The sequence below is a fragment of the Chelonia mydas genome, chromosome 7 (genome assembly GCF_015237465.2).
Source record: "Chelonia mydas isolate rCheMyd1 chromosome 7, rCheMyd1.pri.v2, whole genome shotgun sequence".
NCBI classification, from domain to species: Eukaryota; Metazoa; Chordata; order Testudines; family Cheloniidae; genus Chelonia; species Chelonia mydas.
Window position 1 is genome coordinate 32380132 of NC_057853.1, and position 19621 is coordinate 32399752.

General features: G+C 57.6%; 1 protein-coding gene across 1 annotated transcript; it reads right to left on the reverse strand.

Moving 5' to 3' along the window:
• Positions 1–1490: 1490 nt before the first annotated feature.
• Positions 1491–16037, reverse strand: PYGM (glycogen phosphorylase, muscle associated). Its single transcript, XM_037905038.2, has 20 exons — positions 15515–16037; positions 12819–12920; positions 12595–12673; positions 11635–11738; positions 11118–11249; positions 10374–10485; positions 9857–9939; positions 9111–9254; positions 8784–8876; positions 8495–8641; positions 7880–8043; positions 7063–7177; positions 6486–6587; positions 6215–6362; positions 5705–5763; positions 5460–5601; positions 4639–4846; positions 3986–4120; positions 3456–3522; positions 1491–3013 (listed from the first exon to the last, which is right to left on the reverse strand). Exons 1-20 carry the CDS (start codon positions 15755–15757, stop codon positions 2861–2863), a joined length of 2532 nt encoding a protein of 843 aa, XP_037760966.1. The 5' UTR covers positions 15758–16037; the 3' UTR covers positions 1491–2860.
• Between the last annotated feature and the right edge of the window lie 3584 nt (positions 16038–19621).

Genomic DNA, 19621 nt, shown 5'->3' on the forward strand with positions numbered 1-19621 from the left:
CCCCCCCGGAAGGGGTGGGGGCAGTGCCACAGTGCTTGCTAAGGGGTTGTAGCCCCATCTGTGCAGTGGGGCATTTGTTGGGACCCAGGCTTTGCTCCGGTACAGGAGAGGAGACTGGGGGGTGATAAGATGGACTACGTACAATGAGTTCCATCCCTAGCTCTGGCAAGAGAGTGGGGTCTAGTGGTTAGAGTGGGGCAGGGGCTGGGAGCCAGGACTCCTGGGTTCTACTTTCAGATGTCAGTGAGACATTGGGCAAGCTGACCACTGAGTTTCCCCATTGCAAATGGGGCCAAACCCCTTTGGGTCCCAGCCTCGCAGCGAGAGGGCATGTGGGGGTGCTGCCACAGTTATTCTCTTGCTCTTTGGCATCCCCTTATGTGCGCATCAGGAATTGCTGGAGTATGCGGCTTGAGCTGGCAGAGCATGTGTACAAGTGTGTTTTTCTGTGTGCGCTGGCTCAGTGGGTGTGAGTGTGCACATGCACAAGAACCAGCTGAGTGTGAGAGCTGGCAAAGCATGAGTACAAGAGTGTGCAGGAGCTCTGTGTGTGTGCACACACAGGCTGGCTGGCTGGCTGGGTGTATCTCTATGGGCTCACTGCCCTGCTGAGATGCCAATTAATCACTGCAGCTCCCAGCAGCCTTGGAACCAATTATGGTAAGTGCAGCGCCTGCTGCCTGAAAGGGGTGGGGGGGGTGTCAGTGCCTGCCAGCTTGCTCACCCCTGAGTGGGGTGGGGGGGGAGAGGAAAGAGGGGATAGTGCTGGGGGGATGCTACTGGAGTTGTGATTAAAAAAAAAAAAGAACAATCCTTTACATTCATGGTTCATAAAAATGTCACAAACCAAGGAACCCAGGAGTCCTGGCACCAAGCCCCCTCCCGAGAACTGGCACCCAGTCCTCTAACCCACTAGGACCCCATTCCCCTCCTGCCACTAGGAATCTCCTCCCCCACTGCGGGAGTGTTTGTATTGGGGGAGCTATTTTTAGCACCAATTCCCCCTCCCTGGGTGGTAATGAGCAGCTGCTGTGGCCTGGGGGGGGAGGGGTTCACACACTCTTCCATCTCCTCTCTAGACCCCCCCCCCCCCCCCGTCACTCTCACTCACTCTTGTGAATGGCAGCTCTGGCAGGTGGGGCAGGGACTGGCCCAAGGTCAACAGAAGGCTAGAGACAGTGCTGGAGATACAACCCACCAGCCTCCAGTGCCCTCCCAGAGCTGGATAGAACCCAGGAATCCTGGGTACCAGCCCCCCTGCTCTGACCCACTAGCCCCCACTGCCCTCCCAGAGCTGGGTAGAACCCAGGAATCCTGGGTGCCAGCCCCCCTGCCCTAACCCACTAGCCCCCACTGCCCTCCCAGAGCTGGATAGAACCCAGGAGTCCTGCCTCTCAGGAGGCATCAGGGTTGGGGGCAAGACTCCAGTTTCTGGGTGAGGTGGGGGGAGGGGGAGGACCACGAGGGGGGAAAAAAGCAACACAGCCAGAGAGTGTTGAGTGTCATCTTTATTGCTGGCTCACAGCCCCAGACCTCCACAGCTGGGGAAAGCGGGGGGTAGAGCGGTATACCCCACAGCTCCTAGGACTCCCCACCCAGTGCAGGCAGTGGCTGGGACACACACATATAGGGCCATCATTAAAATTACCAACAAATCCCCAGCCTGTTCCATTCCACCTGCCCCACATTAAGAGTTGAAAGTCACAGGGTATTTGTACAGGCTCCCTGCCGTAAGTTATAAAGGACCCCTAAAAACAACAAACAAAAATGCCCCCTAAACGGCCAGCAAGTACATGGCAGGACACCTGGGTTCTATTGGCTGTGGGATGGGAGTCTTATGGCCTAGGAAAAACAGTATGCACTGAGGTACAGCAATAGGGCTAGGGGTATAACGCAGGAGTCCTGATTCTCTTTCCCTCTTTGGTCTAACTACTAGACCCTACTCCCCTCCTAGAGCTGGGAATAGAACCCAGGAGTCCTGACACCCATACCTGCCGGCTTCCCCCAAACCAGGAAGAAAAAAAACCACACACAACACTTCAAGTGGTAGCAATGAGCTATGTGGGGGTTAGCACTAGGCACTGATACTGCCCTGGGGTGAATGCGGAGCAGGGGGACGGATGTATGGACAGAGATGTAAGCTGGGGGCCGTGACTCTGTTTATTTTAAAAGTCTCTAGTAGGTGGGGACTGATCCCCCAAATTTAAAACCACATCAGGGTAGCAGAGGCAGGGCACCCCACCCCAGATCATCACACACAAAGCTGGGGGGTGGAGCGGGGTGCAAAAGTGGTGTGCTAGGAAGAGGGTCACAGTGCTGGGGGCCTGCGAAGGACAACTCCCATGCCTCCCCTCCCTCCCCTAGGGAACTGGCACACCTTCTGGCTCGTTAATAGATGGGGGACCATAGGATTTCAACCTACAGAATGGGTGTGCTCCAAAACATAGCTGGGTGTTCACCCACTAAATGGGTTGGGTGGGGGTTTTTAAAGGGGGGGGGGGGGGATTTCTCATCCTTAAATAAATAGCATGTTATGAGGGGGAGAGAGAGGGGGAAGTTAACCCCCAGCATCTCATTTCTCTGGGCTTCTTCATCCCCAAATTCCATGGAATGTGGGGGGAGGGACAGGAATCCAAATGTCCCTCTGCTTATCCTCAGCTAGGCAGAGGCAGGAGGAAGCGGCCAGTTCTCCCTGGGCAGGGTACAGGGGGGATCCCACACACAGAGAGGGGGGAAAAGGTCCCCGCACACAATGGGGGACAGGCTGAGCGTCTGGGGGAAGCCAGTGCAGTGTCTGTTTGCTGGCACCCAGTGGCGCTTGGTTGGTGATGGGGGCAAGGTCAGGCAGGCCTCGGGGGGGCTATTCACGGGGATCGTCAGGTGCAGGGATTTTGTGGCGGGTGGGCTCGACACCCCAGATCTCACGGGCGTACTGCGCGATGGTGCGGTCGCTGGAGAACTTGCCAGAGGTGGCGATGTTTTTAATGACCTTCTTGGTCCATTCCTTGGTGTTCTGGGGAGAGAGAGGCAGGTCAGTAGCAATCACACATGGACTGCTGGAGGATTGGGCAAGGGAGGCCAGATGGGATGGCTGGATGAGCGTCAATGGGCGGGCCGGCTGTGCGTGGGGATGGATGGAGGGACGGCATGTATGGGGGAATGGATGGCTAGATAGAGGAGCGCGGATGGCTAGATGGGTGTCTGCAGATGATGGGTGGGCGCGAGGATGGAGGGATGGAGGAGGGGTGAGCTCAGGGATGGATGGAGGGACAGACAGACAGAGGAGGGGAGGGCGCGGGGATGGATGGATAGGTAAAAACATGTACAGGATGCCCAGGAATAGAACCCTGGAGTCCTACCTGCCAGCCTTCCCAGGCCACTAACCCACTAGACCCCACTCCCCTCCCAGTGCTGGGTGCAGTACCCCAGGGAGGCCACTAGGGGTGCACACTCACCCTGTAGAGGGCGCTGACATTCTCCTGGCATTTGATGTAGGCTTCGTAATCCGCAAACACTTTGAACCTGGAGAGGGAGGGGAAGCAGAAGGGTGTCAGGCTGGGGGGTCTTTGTGCATGCTGCCACCTGCTGCCCACAGCTGGGATCGACACCAGGAGCCTCTCCCAAGAACATAGCCAGCAGCAGACACTCAAAGCTCTGGGGAAACCCTTCCCCCACTGCCTCAGCTCCCCCTCACTATGGGTGCACTCGTGGGAACAGAACCCAGGAGTCCTGGCTCCCAGCCCCCCTTCCCATAACCCACTAAACCCCCCTCCCCTCCCAGAGCTGGGGATAGAGCCACTGTTTAATTTGTGCCAGGGCTGAGCCCCAGCATCTCTGGGCAGGTCACTTATGAAAGTAAAAAAATTGCTTGAGCCCCAGCCCCACTTTCATTACAAATTACGCCCTGGATAGAGCCCCCTTCCTCCACCCCACACTAGGCATAGTTGCCTCTGTCCCTTATTCCCTCCCCCCAGTGCCCCCCCACCTGTCATTGTTCATCAGCATGTTGACAATGTCCTTGAAGAGCTCGGGCTGTTTGGGGGAGAAGAAGCCGCTGCTCAGCTGGTCCATCACCTGTCTGAGCTCGGGGATGCGGTCGTAATAGTCCTTGGCACAGTAGCTGGAGGGGAGGTGAAGGGGGGCAGGTTACCTCAGGATTATGGCTCCACCCCAGCCCAGCGTGGCCTCAGGGGCTCCCCCCAAACCAGAAGCACCCAGCCTGGCCTCCCGCAAGAGACTCCCCAAGCTCCCTGCCCAACCTGGCTCCCCCACCAGTCCCCAAGAAGGACCCCAGCAGCATGGGGAAGGCAGGCTAAGGGAATGGGGGCAGGATCCCCACAGGAGGGCAGGCAAATGGCATGAGGAGCCCAGGTGGGGGGGAAACTGGGAAGGGATCATAGCAGTAGGGGAGGCAGGCAGCATCGGGAGGGTCCTGGCAGCTGGTGATGGGTGCAAATCTGGCACTGGGTTAGGGGGCACCATGGGTAGGAGATCCAGGCAGCGGAGAAGATTTCAGCAGCTAGGCACGGAGCGTGTAGAGAAGGTGGAGCAGGAATACAGCGGCAGGGAAGGGGTCATAGGAGGGGGGCCTGGCAGGGAGGATCCCTGCATGAGGAAGGGCAGTGGTCTGGCCCCCACCCTTTCCTGTCCATCTCTTCCACGTCTTCCACCCGCATGCCGAAGATGAAGAAGTTCTCCTCGCCCGCCTCCTCTGCCATCTCCACGTTGGCGCCGTCCATGGTGCCGATGGTCAGCGCCCCATTCAGCATGAACTTCATGTTGCCGGTGCCCGAGGCCTCTGTGCCGGCTGTGGAGATCTGCTCGGACAGGTCGGCCGCCGGGACCACTGTGGGAGAGACGGGATCACCGGGCTGGGGTGGGAGGTCAGAGATCGCCATGTGGGGCGAATGGGCCCATTTGCCTGATCCAGAGCGATTGCAGGGGGGTGAATGTAAGTAATGTGGGTCAGAAGCCTCCATGTGGGCTAGACCCAGCCCTGAACCAGGGTGGAAGGGATGGAGGTCAGAGGAGGCTGCAAGGGGCAGACAGCCCCATTGGCCTGATCTGGGGTGGAAGACAGGAGTACCAGAATGGGGGGAGGGGGCTGGGGAGCCATGCCCCCCCTTTTTTACCAGCCGTTAGGGCGAGCAACGGGGGGTGAGGGGCACAAACAAGTGAGTGGGGGGGCATGGTCGGAAGAGGCAGCGCAGGTGCAGGGCCTTGGGGGACGCGGCGGTATGGGGGCGGGGCCTCAAGGAGAAGAGGCGGCATGTAGGGCGGAGCCACACTTCGGGTGCTGATGGCCCCCCACAACTTTTAGGGACCTTCTGCTGCTCCTGGTGGGAGAATAGTGGGGTCAGAAGTTGCTGCATGGGGTAGACGGGCACTTAGCCTGATCTGGGGCAGTGGTGGCAGGTGTAGGGGAAGGATAGCAGGGTCAGAGGTCACGGCCTCCCTACCCTTCTCAGCCAGGGAGACGCGGTAGTTCTCCAAGAAGATCATCTTGAGGCGGTCGCCGATGACGGGGTCGTTGTTGACGACGTCCCCGATGGCCGTGACCAGCTTAATGATCATCTTGGCCATGTGGTAGCCAGGGGCAGCCTGTGGGGGGACGGAGACTGAGACTGCCGCTTAACACCCACCCTTGCCTCCCACCAGGGGACAGCAGCACCAAGAGGGGTGGGCCTTGGCCCCCAGATCTCACCTTGCCGCCGATCATGACGGTGCGTGGCACAAAATACTGGTTGGGCTCCTTCTTGATCCCTGCAGGGGGATGGGGAGAGACGCAGGGTCAGGGCCAGTGTGCCAGGGCCAGCAGCCGGCCAGTTCCTGGACACCCAGCGAGTGCAGCTGGCCTGGAGGTTGGCCTCATAGCTGGGAAGAGTCAGCAGACCGGCTCTGAAGGTCAGCAGCAGTGCAGCAGCTGCTCAAAGCCTTTGCCACTGACAGCGATAGCCCCTGCCTTGCCCTGGCTCTGCCCCATTCCAGATGACCCAGTCCTGACCCTAGGCTCCAATTCCTGGCTACCGACTCCTGCTGCAGCCTCTGGGTCTGACTCCTGTTCCAACTCTAGGTATGGCTGCCCATGTCCCGGTCACTGACAGCACCACCGAAGAGGTGCGTGGATACTAGTGGTTAGAGCAGGGGGGCTGGCAGTCAGGACACCTGGGTTCTCCCCCTAGCTTTGGCATGTGGCTGGGGGGTCAGCACTCACGGTTGTAGAGGGTGATGACGTGGAGGCAGTTGAGCAGCTGCCTCTTGTACTCATGGATCCTTTTCACCTGCACGTCGAAGAGGGAGTTCGGGTTGATCTTCACCTTGTACTCCTCCTCCAGATAGGCAGCGAACTTCAGCTTGTTCTCCTGGCATGGGAGAGCAGAGATGGGAACCTAGGCCTTGCATCCCATCCCCTGCCCTGGGGCCAGATCACAGCCGGCGCCCCCAAGAGGGAAGATGCACCAGGTGCCATTTCCACACCCCGGTACCTGTTTAATTTTGGCGACATCCCGGATAAATCCCTCATCATCCACGAAGGCCAGAAGCTTTTTCAGATGGTCGAGGTCAGAAATGTATTCCTCCCCGATACGCTAGGGAGAGAGGAGGGTCAGAGCCAGGCCTGGCACAGGAGAGTAGGCAGGCACCCCTTGCTCTGCCCTTCCAGGGGCAAGGCAGAGGAGAGGGGTCTAACCTATGAATGTCCCCCCATCCCAGCCTGCCCCGCAACACCTGTCTGTATCTAGCATCCCCCACCCCACAGAGCCCCCATCCCTGCATGGCAGCCTGTCCCCCAATGCTTGTCTGTATCTAGCATCCCCCCACCCCATAGAGCCCCCCCATCTCGGAATGGTCATCCCCCCCATGACTATGTATAGCATCCCCCCCAACTCTCCCCTCCCTGTCTGAATCACAATCACTGAATGGTGCCCCCCAAAGATCCTGCACTTGTCTGTCTGCCTTGTGTATCCTCCAAACTCCCCCTCCCGCTGCTTCCCCTCCCTGCATATCACCACCCAGGATCCTTCCCCCCAGGAACCTCACAGGCCCCCCACTCCCTGCACTCACCTCGGCAATGACCTCAGCCAGCCCTGGATTGCACAGAACCAGCCAGCGCCGAGGTGTGATCCCATTGGTTTTGTTCTGGAATTTGTGCGGCTCAAGCTCATAGAAATCCTTGAAACTGGAGTGGGGAGAGAAGGGGAATGAAACAGGAAAGAAATGAATGAGAGGACCAAGAAGGGAAAGAATCAAAGAAGGACCAAAAACAAACTAGAGGGCAAAAGGGCAAAGGAGTGGGAAGAGAAAGGAAGAATGTGTGAGAGAACAAATGCAAGAATCGATGAGAGAGAAAAGAAGGGAACGAAAGGATCAAGAGAAGAGTGAATGAATCAGGGGAAATGAAGGGAAGAGAACCAAAGAGGAAAGAAGAGACTAAAAGAACAAAAACGAAAGTGAATTAGGAAAAAATGAGGTCTGAGAAACAAACAGAAAAAGAGGGAAAAGAATTAACTAAACAGGAAAAATATAAAGGGGCAAAAGTGGAGAAAAAGAAATAAGGGAACGAACAGAAAAAGAAGGACAAAAAGAATGAAATATATAGGAAAACAGGAACAGAACAGAAAGAAGCGAATGAATGAAAACGAAAAAGAGGGTAAGATACAATGAAATAGGAAGGAACAAGAGAAGAGAAAGGAATAAAGAGAATGAATGAAAAAGGGAAAGAGGAAAAATAAAAGGAAAGAGAGAAGAGGGGGAAAAAGGGGGGAAAATGAAATGGGAAAAAATGCAGGATGGAAAAGAGAACCGAGTGGATGAAAGAGGAAAGGAATGAAAGTAGCAGGGGAGTGAGGGGGAAGAGCATGGCAAGGGGTGGGGCACATACATAGTCTTCTTGAGGATGTCGGAGTGGATGCGGGCGACCCCGTTGATGACATGGGAGCCCACGATGCACAGGTGCGCCATGTTGATCCTCTTGATGCTGCCCTCCTCCACTAAGGACATGCGTCGCAGTCGGTCGAAGTCCCCGGGGTACATGGCATTGACTCTCTGCGGGGGGAGGGAACAGCAGAATCCAGATGGAGCAGGCACCCCCAGGGAGAGGCTCCGCAACCGAGCCCCCCAGGAGGAAAATGGGGCGTCCCCCACTGTCCTAGCCCCAGGACAGTCATCCCTGCAGCACCCACCCTGCCCCCCAGTAGGAGCCAATCCCAAATGCCCATGGTTCCCTCTTAAGACATACACCCCAAATTTGGTTCCCCATCCCCTCCACAACTTCACCCCGGCAAGAGCACATGCGAATCAGCTGCAGAGCCAGGGAAAAGACCCCAGAGTCCTGACAGCACCCCGCAGCTCTAAACCACTATACCCCACTCCCCTCCCAGAGCTGGGGACAGAACCCAGGAGTCCTAGACTAACACATTTCAGTTCCTGCCACCTATGGAGGGAAAGGGACTTCTCCACTGGATTAACCCCCGCCCATCCTGGGGGAGGAGCTTACATCAAGGAATCTCTGGTTAATTTCATAGATGATCTCCAGGTGCCGGGGCAGGAGGGTTTCCAAGAGATGGACGGGCCAGCGCTCCAGGGCCTCAGGCAGCACTGTGTGGTTGGTGTAGGCGCAGGTCCGCACCGTGATGTCCCAGGCCTGGGAGAGAGACAGCACATGAGGATCCCCAGCCCAGCACCGAGATGCAGCAACTTCTGGGGTGGGACATGGGGGCTGTTCAACAGAAGAACAATGACACCCATTCCCTACAGCACAGAGCCCCCAACGTCACACCCCTTACCTTGTCCCAGTCCAGTTTCTCAATATCAACCAGCACCCTCATGAGCTCAGGGATGGCCAGGGAGGGGTGAGTGTCGTTCAGCTGGATAGCAACCTACAGGAGAGGGGCAGAACTCAGACCACCAATGACAGAGGATGCATGAGCTTATCCGTGAGAGGCCAGGGCTGGAGTAGCTGGCAGCTCCTGCACCACAGCCAGCGCTCCTGCCCCACTCCCCACAGCACCCCCTGCTGGGCAAGGCCAAAGCTGTAGTAGCTGAGAGCTCCCTGCACAGCCAGCTCTCCTGCCTTGCTCCCTACAACACCCCCTGCTGGGAGAGGCCAGTACCTTGTCAGGGAAGGCATCAAAGGAGGTGCGGACGGGGTCCCGGCTGCCGAATTTCGAGGATTTGAAGCGGCGGATGATGTCCTGCAGGGTGGCCGCCACCACAAAGTACTCCTGCTTCAGACGCAGCTCCTTGCCCTCGAAGAACTGCAGGGAGGAAGGGCAGGTGAGGATGGAGGCATCCACCAACCCACTCCAGGCCTGTACAGTCCCAACCACAGAATGGACCAATGGCTTCAGATGCAGCATGGGCTCTCTGCAGACCCTGCTCACAGCATAGGGAAAGCAGTGGCAGACCTGGGAATGTAACCCAGGAGTCCCAGCTACCCAGCTCCTAACCAGTAACCGCTACATCCCCCTCCCCTCCCAGAGCAGGTGCTGAAACCCAGGAGTCCTGACTCCCAGCCTCCCCAAGCAGTAGACGGGGTGTCTCACTCTCCCACCTAGGCTCCCAGGTGGCTGTAGAGACCTTGAAGGGGGTAACATTTGGGACACATCACAGAGGCAGGGATCTGGGGGCAGAGGGAAATCCCAGTTTTGCCCAAAGGTGAACCTTTCTGGCTAGTGAGATTTAGATCCACCTGACCCCCTGGGCCCTATCCCTGCTGCCGGACCAGGGGGCTGGGTGTAGAAGCAGAACACCCTCCCTCCCCTGCAGTGTGTAATCCACACCCCAGGTGTGACAGGTTCCCCCCAGGAAACCCTGCAATGGATGCAGGGGGCACTGGAGTGGGAGTCGGGCTACTCACGTTGTCATTGGGGTACAGCACCCGAGAAATGTTCTCGGCCAAGTTCCTGTCCAGCACAGCTTGGATGTAACCACCAACGTTAACTGAGGCAGAGAGAGAGAGAATGGGGCCTTAGTTCACACAGGGATCCCTTGCCTGGTGCTGAGGTGCAGCCACCTCTGGGGTGGGGGCTGTTTATACAGGGATCTCTCACCCAGTGATGAGGTGCAGCCACCTCTGGGGTGGGGCCCGGGGGCTTTTTGCATAGGGATCCTTTACCCAGCAGCTCTGGAGCCAGCTCCAGGGAGGGGCATAGGAGGGGCTGTTTATACAGGGATCCTTAATGGTGGGGCATTTGGGTCAGCAGCACTGACGGGGCGAGGAGGTTGCCTCCTACTGAGCCACCGCCCCCGGTTTTCAGTAGCTGTCTCCCAGCCCTGCTCAGCAGAGGGGGTCTGATGCCTGGCCCTTGGCTGCTGCGATGAATCCAGCAGAGACACAGACCCTTGCCCAGCCTGAGGGCCCCCCCTTCACTCACAGTCCTTGAGGTTGAACTCGTTGGGGGCCCGGGCGGACCAGAGGCGCATGGTGTTGACAGTGTTGTTGCGGTAACCAGGTATGGGTGTATCGTAGGGAAGAGCCAGGATCACCTGCCAAAGGACACCAGGGTTAGTGCCAGCCACGGCACTCCGGTGAGCACAGAGAGCAGAGAGCCCAACCCCAGCCTCTCCCAACAGGCCATTTGACCTCACATCCCATAATACCCTCCACTCCCCCTTTTTACGGGTGGGGAAACTAAAGAACAAACGGGGGAACTGAATTCCCCAGTGAATCAGGGAGAGGACCCAGGTGTCCTGGCTCCCTGCATACGTACTCCCAGAATGCTGAGCATGATGATGCACTCGTGCAATGGACCTGTGCTTCTGGGCAACTGCACATGCATGGAGGCACTTGTGCAAAGGTACATGTGAGCACGCTCAGGCCCCTGGTGCACAGGGAGCTCACACTTGCATGGAAATGCCCACTTGTGTGCTTGCAAACGCACACACTCAGGCATACCTGCACACTCGCACTACCCTGTGCAAAGGCCTGTGAATGCACCTCTCCCCCCATGTATACGGCTTGTGCACCAACAGCCCTGCATGTGAACAGACACTCACGCACAATCACCATTCACTTGTGCAGGGATACATGCATGGCTGCCAGGCCCTCACGTACAGATACACTCACACTCTCTTGTGTAAATGCACACTCACGCCTCACCCAGGCCTCCCAGACTCACCTGCGTGTCGACCCACTTGGTGCCATCAGGCCCGTGGTCCACGCGCCCATAGAAGTGCACTGGGATCATGTACTCAGGCCGGGCCTTCTCCCAGGGGTTGCCATAGCGCAGCCAATCATCAGCCTCCTCCACCTGCAGAGGGAGGGCAGGAGGAGGAGGGGTTAGTGTCATCCTGCTTCCCCCCACCCCCCGGGGTCCCTTCACACACACACACACACACCCCCGGGGCATCCCACCTACCCAACACCCCATCTCCTGCTGCGATCACCTGTGCCCCGCAGGACCTGCTGCCTCCCCACCCAGGGCACCCCACACTGGCCCCTGGGCAACTTCCCTGCTGGGCCTCTCCTACCCCAAACTGGTGGCAACTTGTGGGCCACTCCTACCCTACACTGCCCCCCCCCGGACACGCATCCAGCCCCCCAACGCACATCCCATCCCCCCAGTGCCCTCCCTGCTCCCCTGGGGGAAAGGAGCCCCCTCCCCAGCCCCCCCCACCATGGGGGGTGCGACCCACCTGCCAGCCCCCAGAGATCTTCTGGTTGAAGATGCCAAACTCATAGCGGATGCCATAGCCGTAGGCGGCCAGTCCCAGGGTGGCCATGGAGTCCAGGAAACAGGCTGAGGGGGAAAAGGGGGGCAGGGGTTGGGCATTACAGCCAGATCAAGGGGAAAGGGGGGGTAGCACAGTAACAGCCAGACCAGGAGGGCAGGAAAATGGATAGGGATGGGGGGCAGGTAGAGGAGATGTGGAAGAGGGAAGGGGGACAGGAGGCAGTGGGGTCACAGTGATGGGGTGGGAAATGGAGGACGGGGCAGGAGTGGAATGACTGTGATGCAGGTGGGCAAGGGGTCAGGCAGTGGGGTTACAGTGCAGAAGGTGGGGGAGGGAGACAGGCAGTAGGGTGACAATGATGGGGGTGGGTGTGGGTGTGGGTGCAGATGCTGAATAGGGCCCCTGGATTCCTTTCTTCCTTGACTGTTGGGCAGAGCCGTGGTTCTGGGTGGGCAGTGTCAGGGGACATTGTCTGGAAGGCTGGGTGTGTGTCTGGGTGGGCTGTGTCAGGGGTTGTTAGGTCTTGGAGGAGCTGGGGGGGCAGTGTCAGGGGGCTGGGTGTGTGTCTGTAAGGGGCAGTGTCGGGGATTATCATCTCTGGGGGGGCAGTATTGGGGGGCTGGATGTGTATCTGTGAGGGGGCAGTGTTGGAGGTTGTTATGTCTGGAGGCAGTGTTGGAGGGCCATGTGTGTGTCTGGGAGGGAGGGTTGGGGGGCTGGGTGTGTGTTGGAGGTTATGTCTGGGGGGAGCGTTGGGGTGCCGGATGTGTGTCTGGGGGCGGGGGGGGGGGGGTGGAGTGTCGGACGTTGTTTTGTCTGGGGGGGGAGTGTCAGGGGGCTGGGTGTGTGTTGGGGGGGCACTCCTGGCTTTGGGCACACAGGGCCGTTGAGCTCCATGGCTGCCAAGCTGGCTCCCCTCACCTGCCAGGCGCCCCAAGCCTCCGTTCCCCAGCCCAGCGTCCTCCTCGATCTCCTGCAGTTCCTCCATGTCCAGGCCCAGCTGTGGGGGGAGGAAAAAGGGGGGGTTAGGGGACAGCAGCTGGCTCCCTTTTGTCCATCCCCTCCCCCCACTTCCCTGGCACTGCCTCTCCCAGCTCCACCCCCTCTCCTCCCCCACCTGCCCCCGGCCAGCCGGCGCTGGGTACCTGGTAGATGGCCTCGTCGCAGGCGTTCTGCAGCCCCAGGTTCACCATGGTGTTCTGCAGGGTGCGGCCCATGTAGAACTCCAGCGACAGGTAATAGATGCGCTGCAGAAAGAGGGGGCAGAGATGGAGCGGGGGAGGGTTGGGGAGCCAGTCAGCCCCACCCCCAGGAAACAGGCCCCATGCCCCATTCTCTGGCCCACTAAGTACACTAGTCCCCCACCCTGGGGCTGGACTGGAGTCAGCATCCCCTAGAGGAGAAACACTCCATATCCCATTTGCCACCCTACTTGGGCAGGATGCTTTATGGGGGACAGGTGCGGGGGGGGGGGGAGGGTGTGCATGTGGCTGGCTGCTGGGGCCCATAGATCAAGCCCCTGCTGCTGAATACAGCAGGCCATTCAAAGGCGCTCATTGCCCAGCTAACCTTTGGGGGAGGGCAGGTGGGCATCAGCCGTGCTGTCAGCCCGTCTCAGGTATGCAGCCGCTGCCCCTATCCAGTGTCCCAGCGCCGCCCCCGAGCCCCAGTCCCCCACCCCATGGGCTGACACAGGCTCTTTCCCAGATTAAATGGCAAAAGTCAACAGCAAATGTCACGCTCGGCTAAATTTAACCAGACTGTGCCCCCACCCAGGATGCTGAGATAGGATCAAAACCAGGGGTCTTGAGAGCTGGGATTCCTCCCGCATCCCCAATTACCTGTCACTTCTGGTGAGAGGCCCCGTGTACCACCGCCTGCTCCCCGAGCCAGCCAGTCCCCCCGCCCAGGTGCTGGATCACAGCCAGCGCCCCCTAGAGGGGAAAGGCCCTGTTTCCTATTGCCTGCTTCCTTCATCCTTCAAACGTGGCCCCCACCAAACCTACTACCCTCTAACCGTAAACCTCTCCCCCAACCCTAGCTCCCCCCTTGCAGGTCCCCCCCATCTCCCAGCATGCCGGGTGGCACCACCAACTCTTCATATCTGTACCTACTGGCTCAAATGTCCAGTTACTGCTACCTTTGCCACCCCCACCCCCCTGAACAGGAAGGGGATTAATGGCCTGCAATCCCCTCATACTGCCCCATCCTCCACTGTGATTCCCCTGCCCAGCTGCTCAGCCCCCAGTGCGGGTCTCTGAGAGGCAGTTTGTGCTGATTCCTTGGCTCACACACACCCAGGACTTGGGGGCTAGCCAGGGATTGGGGGAGGGCGGCCGGGAGGGGTGAACCACGGCCAAGGCGCTCTCAGAGAGGCGTGGGGGCCCAGGGAGGGAAAGAACAAGGGGTGATGGGACAGGAGGACGCTGTGGGAGAGCGGCGGAGATAAATGGGGGACAGAAAACCTTGGGGGAGCAAAGGGCTTGAGGGTGATGTGGGGGGAGAGGGGAAGGGCAGGGGCAGCAGAGGGAGTGGGGGAAGGGTAGCAGCAGAGGCGGCTGGGGGAGGGCAAGTGGGTCTGCGGGTCCCGCCTGGGTCTCTGGTCCCGCCTGGGTCTCTGGAGGAACCGCCCCACGAGTTACACAAACACACCCCCGCCAACTTGGGGGGGGGACGGGACACCAGGCTCAGATGGTGACAACGGTGCACCCTCCCCCAGCCCTCCTCACCCGCTAGCCAGAGCAGGCCCCAAGCACACTGTCCCTGTGGCAGGCTGGCCCAGTGGATAGGATACTAGCCTGGGACTGGGGATGCTCAGGTGAGAGGGGCAGGACCCATTCCTGCCCCCGGGGAGGAAGCCTACTGGCTCTGCTTAGTTTCCACTGACCCCCACAACCAGCCAGGGGCGCTGTCCTGTGAATCACCAGGCATGGGGCTGCATGGGCCTGACGGGGGTCAGGGAAGGAAAGTACTGGTCTGGATGGGCCCATGGGTCTGATCCCAAGCCCTTCAGTGCCAATAGCCCAGGCTTTTACTCCCTGAGCTGAAGGGTCTGAGGCAGCTGGTGGCAGTGGTCCAGCTGGTATTTATACCCTCTGTGGAGCAGATGCCAAGCCAACCTGGCTGGGGGGCCGGGGGGGGGGGGGGGGAGGAGAATCCCAGCACTGGAGTCTGGCTCCCAGATGTCAGGAGAAGGCTAGAGCTTGGCTCACATATGGGAGGGAGGTTTTGGTTTGTGAGCCATCCACTGCCCACTTCCCCATCCTCCTAGAACAAGGGGCCTGTCCAACAACCACACACCCCCAGCCCCACTATTCCCAGCAGCAGCTCTGACCTACCCTGGTAGCCCCTCTGCTGTCTGCTCCCCCTGCCCCAGACATGCCCTGCCCCAATGTCCTGCAACTTTGTCCCTTCCCCTGCCTCGCTGCCCTTTTCCTGGTGGTCCCGCTGGCTGCAGCCCCTGCCTGGGTGCCCCCCTGCTCCCGACCCTTCGCCCCTCGCATTCCCTGCCCCATGGAATCTCTCACGTAGCGCTGCTGCTGTGCCCAGATCCTTCTCCCGCTCCCTGGCAGCCCCCCCCCCACCCCCCAGTACCCCATTGCCCTTCCCCGGCTCAGCTGTTGGGTGTTATCCCTCCCTGCCCCTGTACGCCCCGGAGCACTCCCACCTCCCCAACACACAGCCAGCCGGTACCCCCTTCTCCAGAGTACCCCAGCGCACTCTCCCCTAGCCCTGCACACACACCCCCAGCACCCCCTCTCCACTGCGCCCAGGGGCATCCCCCCGCCCCGCCGTACCCGTTCTCAGGGCGCCCCTCTCCAACGCGCCCCCGTGCGCTCACCTTGGGGTCCTTCTCGTAGTAGTACTGCTGGGTGCGGATCCACCTGCCCACCAGGTGGTCGCGCACCGTGTGCGCCAGGGCGAAGTAGTAGTCCCGGGGGGTGGCCACGTTCCGGTCCTTCACCAGCGTGAAGTGCAGGTGCCGGTTGAAGTTCTTCTTGAGGTCGGAGACATTCTCCACCCCGGCCAGGCCCCGCACGCTAATCTGCTTCCTTTTCTCATAATCCGACAGCGGCCGAGACATCCTGCAGCCTCCGGCGGGGGCCCGGCTGGCCTGTGTGGGCAGGGGGGGGCTTGCACGCGGCGGGACACAGGCCCTGGCACTGCGGCACCGGGCGAGCGGGAGGGACACCAAGGAGCCTGGACCTCTGCTCTGCCCAGCCCGCTCGCTGCAGCAATGCGCCCTAAGCCCCGCCCCTCATGTATTATTAACCCTACCAGATTGGTGCATTATTCATGAGCCCCTCCTCCAGGCCGAGAGGGCGAGGGAGGCCCTCGCCCCGCCTCATGAGGCTCCGCCCCTTGGTTTATCAATTATTCATCTGATCCCGCCCACACCTCTCTGGGAATCCCCCTTCGCTAGGGGCCCTCTTGGCTGAGGAGTTGTAGGGGTGAAAACAACAGCGGGCAGAGCCTGTGCTAGGCGTAAGCAGACTAAGCAATTGTTTAGGGCCCTGAGGAGCAGCTTGAGCGGCCCCTATTAATTATTAGTATGAGGGGGAGAGAGAAATATTCCTGCTTTTGGCCCCTGATTGAGCTAGCACCGGCACTGACAGAGGGGGTTAATCACAACGGTAGGAAGTGCTGATAAAGGGCTTCTGCTATTGTCATTACATGGACTAATAAAACATTAAAGCACTGCTTTATCCAATCTCTCCAGCCCCAGCCTCATCTGTCTATCTGTGAAACCCTCCCTCTCTATATCCATCTCCATACTCATCCTCTAGCCATCTAACCTTCCCTCCCAGAACAGGCCTCTCTAGCTACATATACAACCATCTATGTATTCATCCCCATACACAACCCCAATCTATCTTGCCGTCCCCCACCCCCTTGGCATCTGAGCATATGCTACACTGCATTATAAAACTGGCTTTGTGGATCCAGTGTTTCCAACCCTGCAAAATTACCGGGCTTAGACCGGAGTCACAGAAGAATTTGGGTTCTGACCCACCTCCGAGCAGGCCCACAACCCAGGTCCTGCTTGGTTGCTGACCAAAATCTGACTGATTTTTGTGTAGATGGAAGCCGGCCTTCGGTTCAAACCTCAGCTCAGGGTTAGAGTGTAGTGGCAATATACATACTCTAAGTCACTTCTTTGCTCGTGGTGGCTGGGATATTAATTTTTACTGTTGTGTAATGATTTTCAAATTAATTAGCAGTCAAGACAATGAAAATTAGTGGGTAAGAACGACAGAGTAATTCAGTTAGCAGAAGGCAATGGAATAGGAAGAAGGCAGGCTGAGAATGTTATGGAGAAATTAGAATAATAATAGAAGGGAATGAATGGAAAGAATCATAAAGCAATAAGATGTAATTAGACTAGGATGCAATTAGATTAAGGATGGAGTCAAATAAAAGATAGAGAAGAATCCCACGTAGCCAAATCACTGGCAGTCTCAAAACATTGCGTGTCCTAGACACTCAGACACTATGGGGTGACTTGAGGTTTTTATCACTGTATAACTATTATTAATCTATTTGTTGTTGGCTCTAGTTTTTTTTTTATATATATATATAAATGGCTTGATTAGGGGACTTTGTTCCAGTGGTTGCACAAGGAGGGAACTAAGAGCCAGGACTGCTGAGTTCTATTTCCAGCTCTGGAAGGAGAGTGTGTGTGTGTGTGCGCGCGGGGGGGTGGGTGGGAGAGAGGGGGGCGGCGCGGGGGGGGGGTCTAGTGGGTTAAAGCAGACAATGCTGGGAAGCAGGGTGCCTGTGTTCTCTCCCTGGCCTTCCAAGTACACCCTGCATGACCCTGCACTTCCCTTCTCTGTGCCCTAGTTTTCCTATTGCCAAAATGTTCAAACCCCAGGAAAGGGCCCCCACGCCCTGTGTGCTGAGTATGAATTGTCTCCATGTCACAGCACCATGCACGCAAACTACTGACGCTGGGGGCAGGAGGAGATTACAGGATGGGTGCCTGCCTGGTCACTTGGGTATGTCTACACTGCTGCAGGTAGCAACCGGCCCAGCCTGGACCAACAGGCTTGTGCTAGTGCGCACAGAAAATAGTCATGTGAACATTGCAGCTTGGGCAGCAGCTCAGGCCCTGCTGGATCAGAGCTCAGGTGGCTAGCACAAGTCTCCGCTGCAGTTGCAATAGCCACCCCGCTATTTTTAGTGTGTGAGCTTGACCTCCACTATTGCGAGTCTGGCTGGCTGGGTTGGGCTGCTCAGTCCCCACTACACAGGAGCCAGGCTCTTAGACAGGACTAACCTAATTGCCTTCTATGACAAGATAACTGGCTCTGTGGATGAGGGGAAAGCAGTGAATGTGTTATTCCTGGACTTTAGCAAAGCTTTTGATACGGTTTCTCACAGTATTCTTGCCAGCAAGTTAAAGTAGTATGGGCTGGATGAATGGACTATAAGGTGGACAGAAAGCTGGCTAGATCATTGGGCTCAACGGGTAGTGATCAATGGCTCCATGTCTAGTTGGCAGCCAATATCAAGCAGAGTGCCCCAAGGGTCAGACCTGGGGCCAGTTTTGTTCAATATCTTCATTATCGATCTGGAGGATGGCATGGATTGCACCCTCAGCAAGTTTGCAGATGACACTAAGCTGGGAGGAGTGGTAGATACGCTGGAAGGTAGGGATAGGATACAGAGGGACCTAGACAAATTAGAGGATTGGGCCAAAAGAAATCTGATGAGGTTCAACAAGGACAAGTGCAGAGTCCTGCACTTAGGATGGAAGAATCCTATGCACCGCTACAGACTAGGGACCAAATGGCTCGGCAGCAGTTCTGCAGAAAAGGACCTAGGGGTTACAGTGGACAAGAAGCTGGATATGAGTCAACAGTGTGCCCTTGTTGCCAAGAAGACCAATGGCATTTTGGGCTGTATAATAAGGGGCATTGCCAGCAGATCGAGGGACGTGATCATTCTCCTCTATTCAGCACTGGTGAGGCCTCATCTGGAGTACCGTGTCCAGTTTTGGGCCCTACACTACAAGAAGGATGTGGAAAAATTGGAAAGAGTCCAGCGGAGGGCAACAAAAATGATTAGGGGGCTGGAGTACAGGCCTTATGAGGAGAGGCTGAGGGAACTGGGATTGTTTAGTCTGTGGAAGAGAAGAATGAGGGGGGATTTGATAGCTGCTTTCAACTACCTGAAGGGGGGTTCCAAAGAGGATGGATCTAGACTGTTCTCAGTGGTACCAGATGACAGAACAAGGAGTAATGGTCTCAAGTTGCAGTGGGGAAGGTTTAGGTTGGATATTAGGAAAAACTTTTTCACTAGGAGGGTGGTGAAGCACTGGAATGGGTTACCTAGGGAGGTGGTGGAATCTCCTTCCTTAGAGGTTTTTAAGGCCTGGCTTGACAAAGCCCTGGCTGGGATGATTTAGTTGGGGATTGGTCCTGCTTTGAGCAGAGAGTTGGACTAGATGACCTCCTGAGGTCTCTTCCAACCCTGATATTCTATGATTCTATGACACTGGCAGCCCAGCATGCACTTGGCACACACGATTGCACACTTAAATGACTGAAAACTCAAGAGTCCACCTGTACTCCCATTCCCAATCCAACCAGGGCCCTGCCCTCAGGCCAGATCAGAGCCTCTGGCCCCTAGAGGGGAAAGGCAGCATAACACATTCCTCACTCAGCCAATCCTGCCAGTCCCCTGCCTTGGGTCTGGAACAGAGCCAGTGACCCATAGAAGGGAAAAAACCCCATATCCCATTCCCTGCCTGCCACTGAGCCAATCAGTATCCACCTTAGGGCCATATGCGAATCAGCATCCCTTAGTGGGGAAAGGCCTCTTGTCCCCCAGCCCTGGGGCTGGATTAGAACCATTGCCCAAGAGTTGAAAGGCCCCAGATCCCCTTCTCTGTGCGCCCCTCCCCTTCATGAATAATCAATTGACAAAACCCCTCCCCTGAAGA

Excerpts from the sequence above, each read along its gene's own strand:
- PYGM (XM_037905038.2), bottom strand. The coding sequence starts at position 15,757 with ATGTCTCGGCCGCTGTCGGATTATGAGAAAAGGAAGCAGATTAGCGTG. Across the intron at positions 10,486-11,117 it reads CCAAGTGGGTCGACACGCAG|GTGATCCTGGCTCTTCCCTA; the intron begins GTGAGTCTGGGA and ends GTCCTTTGGCAG. Across the intron at positions 8,642-8,783 it reads AGAAACTGGACTGGGACAAG|GCCTGGGACATCACGGTGCG; the intron begins GTAAGGGGTGTG and ends TCTCTCTCCCAG.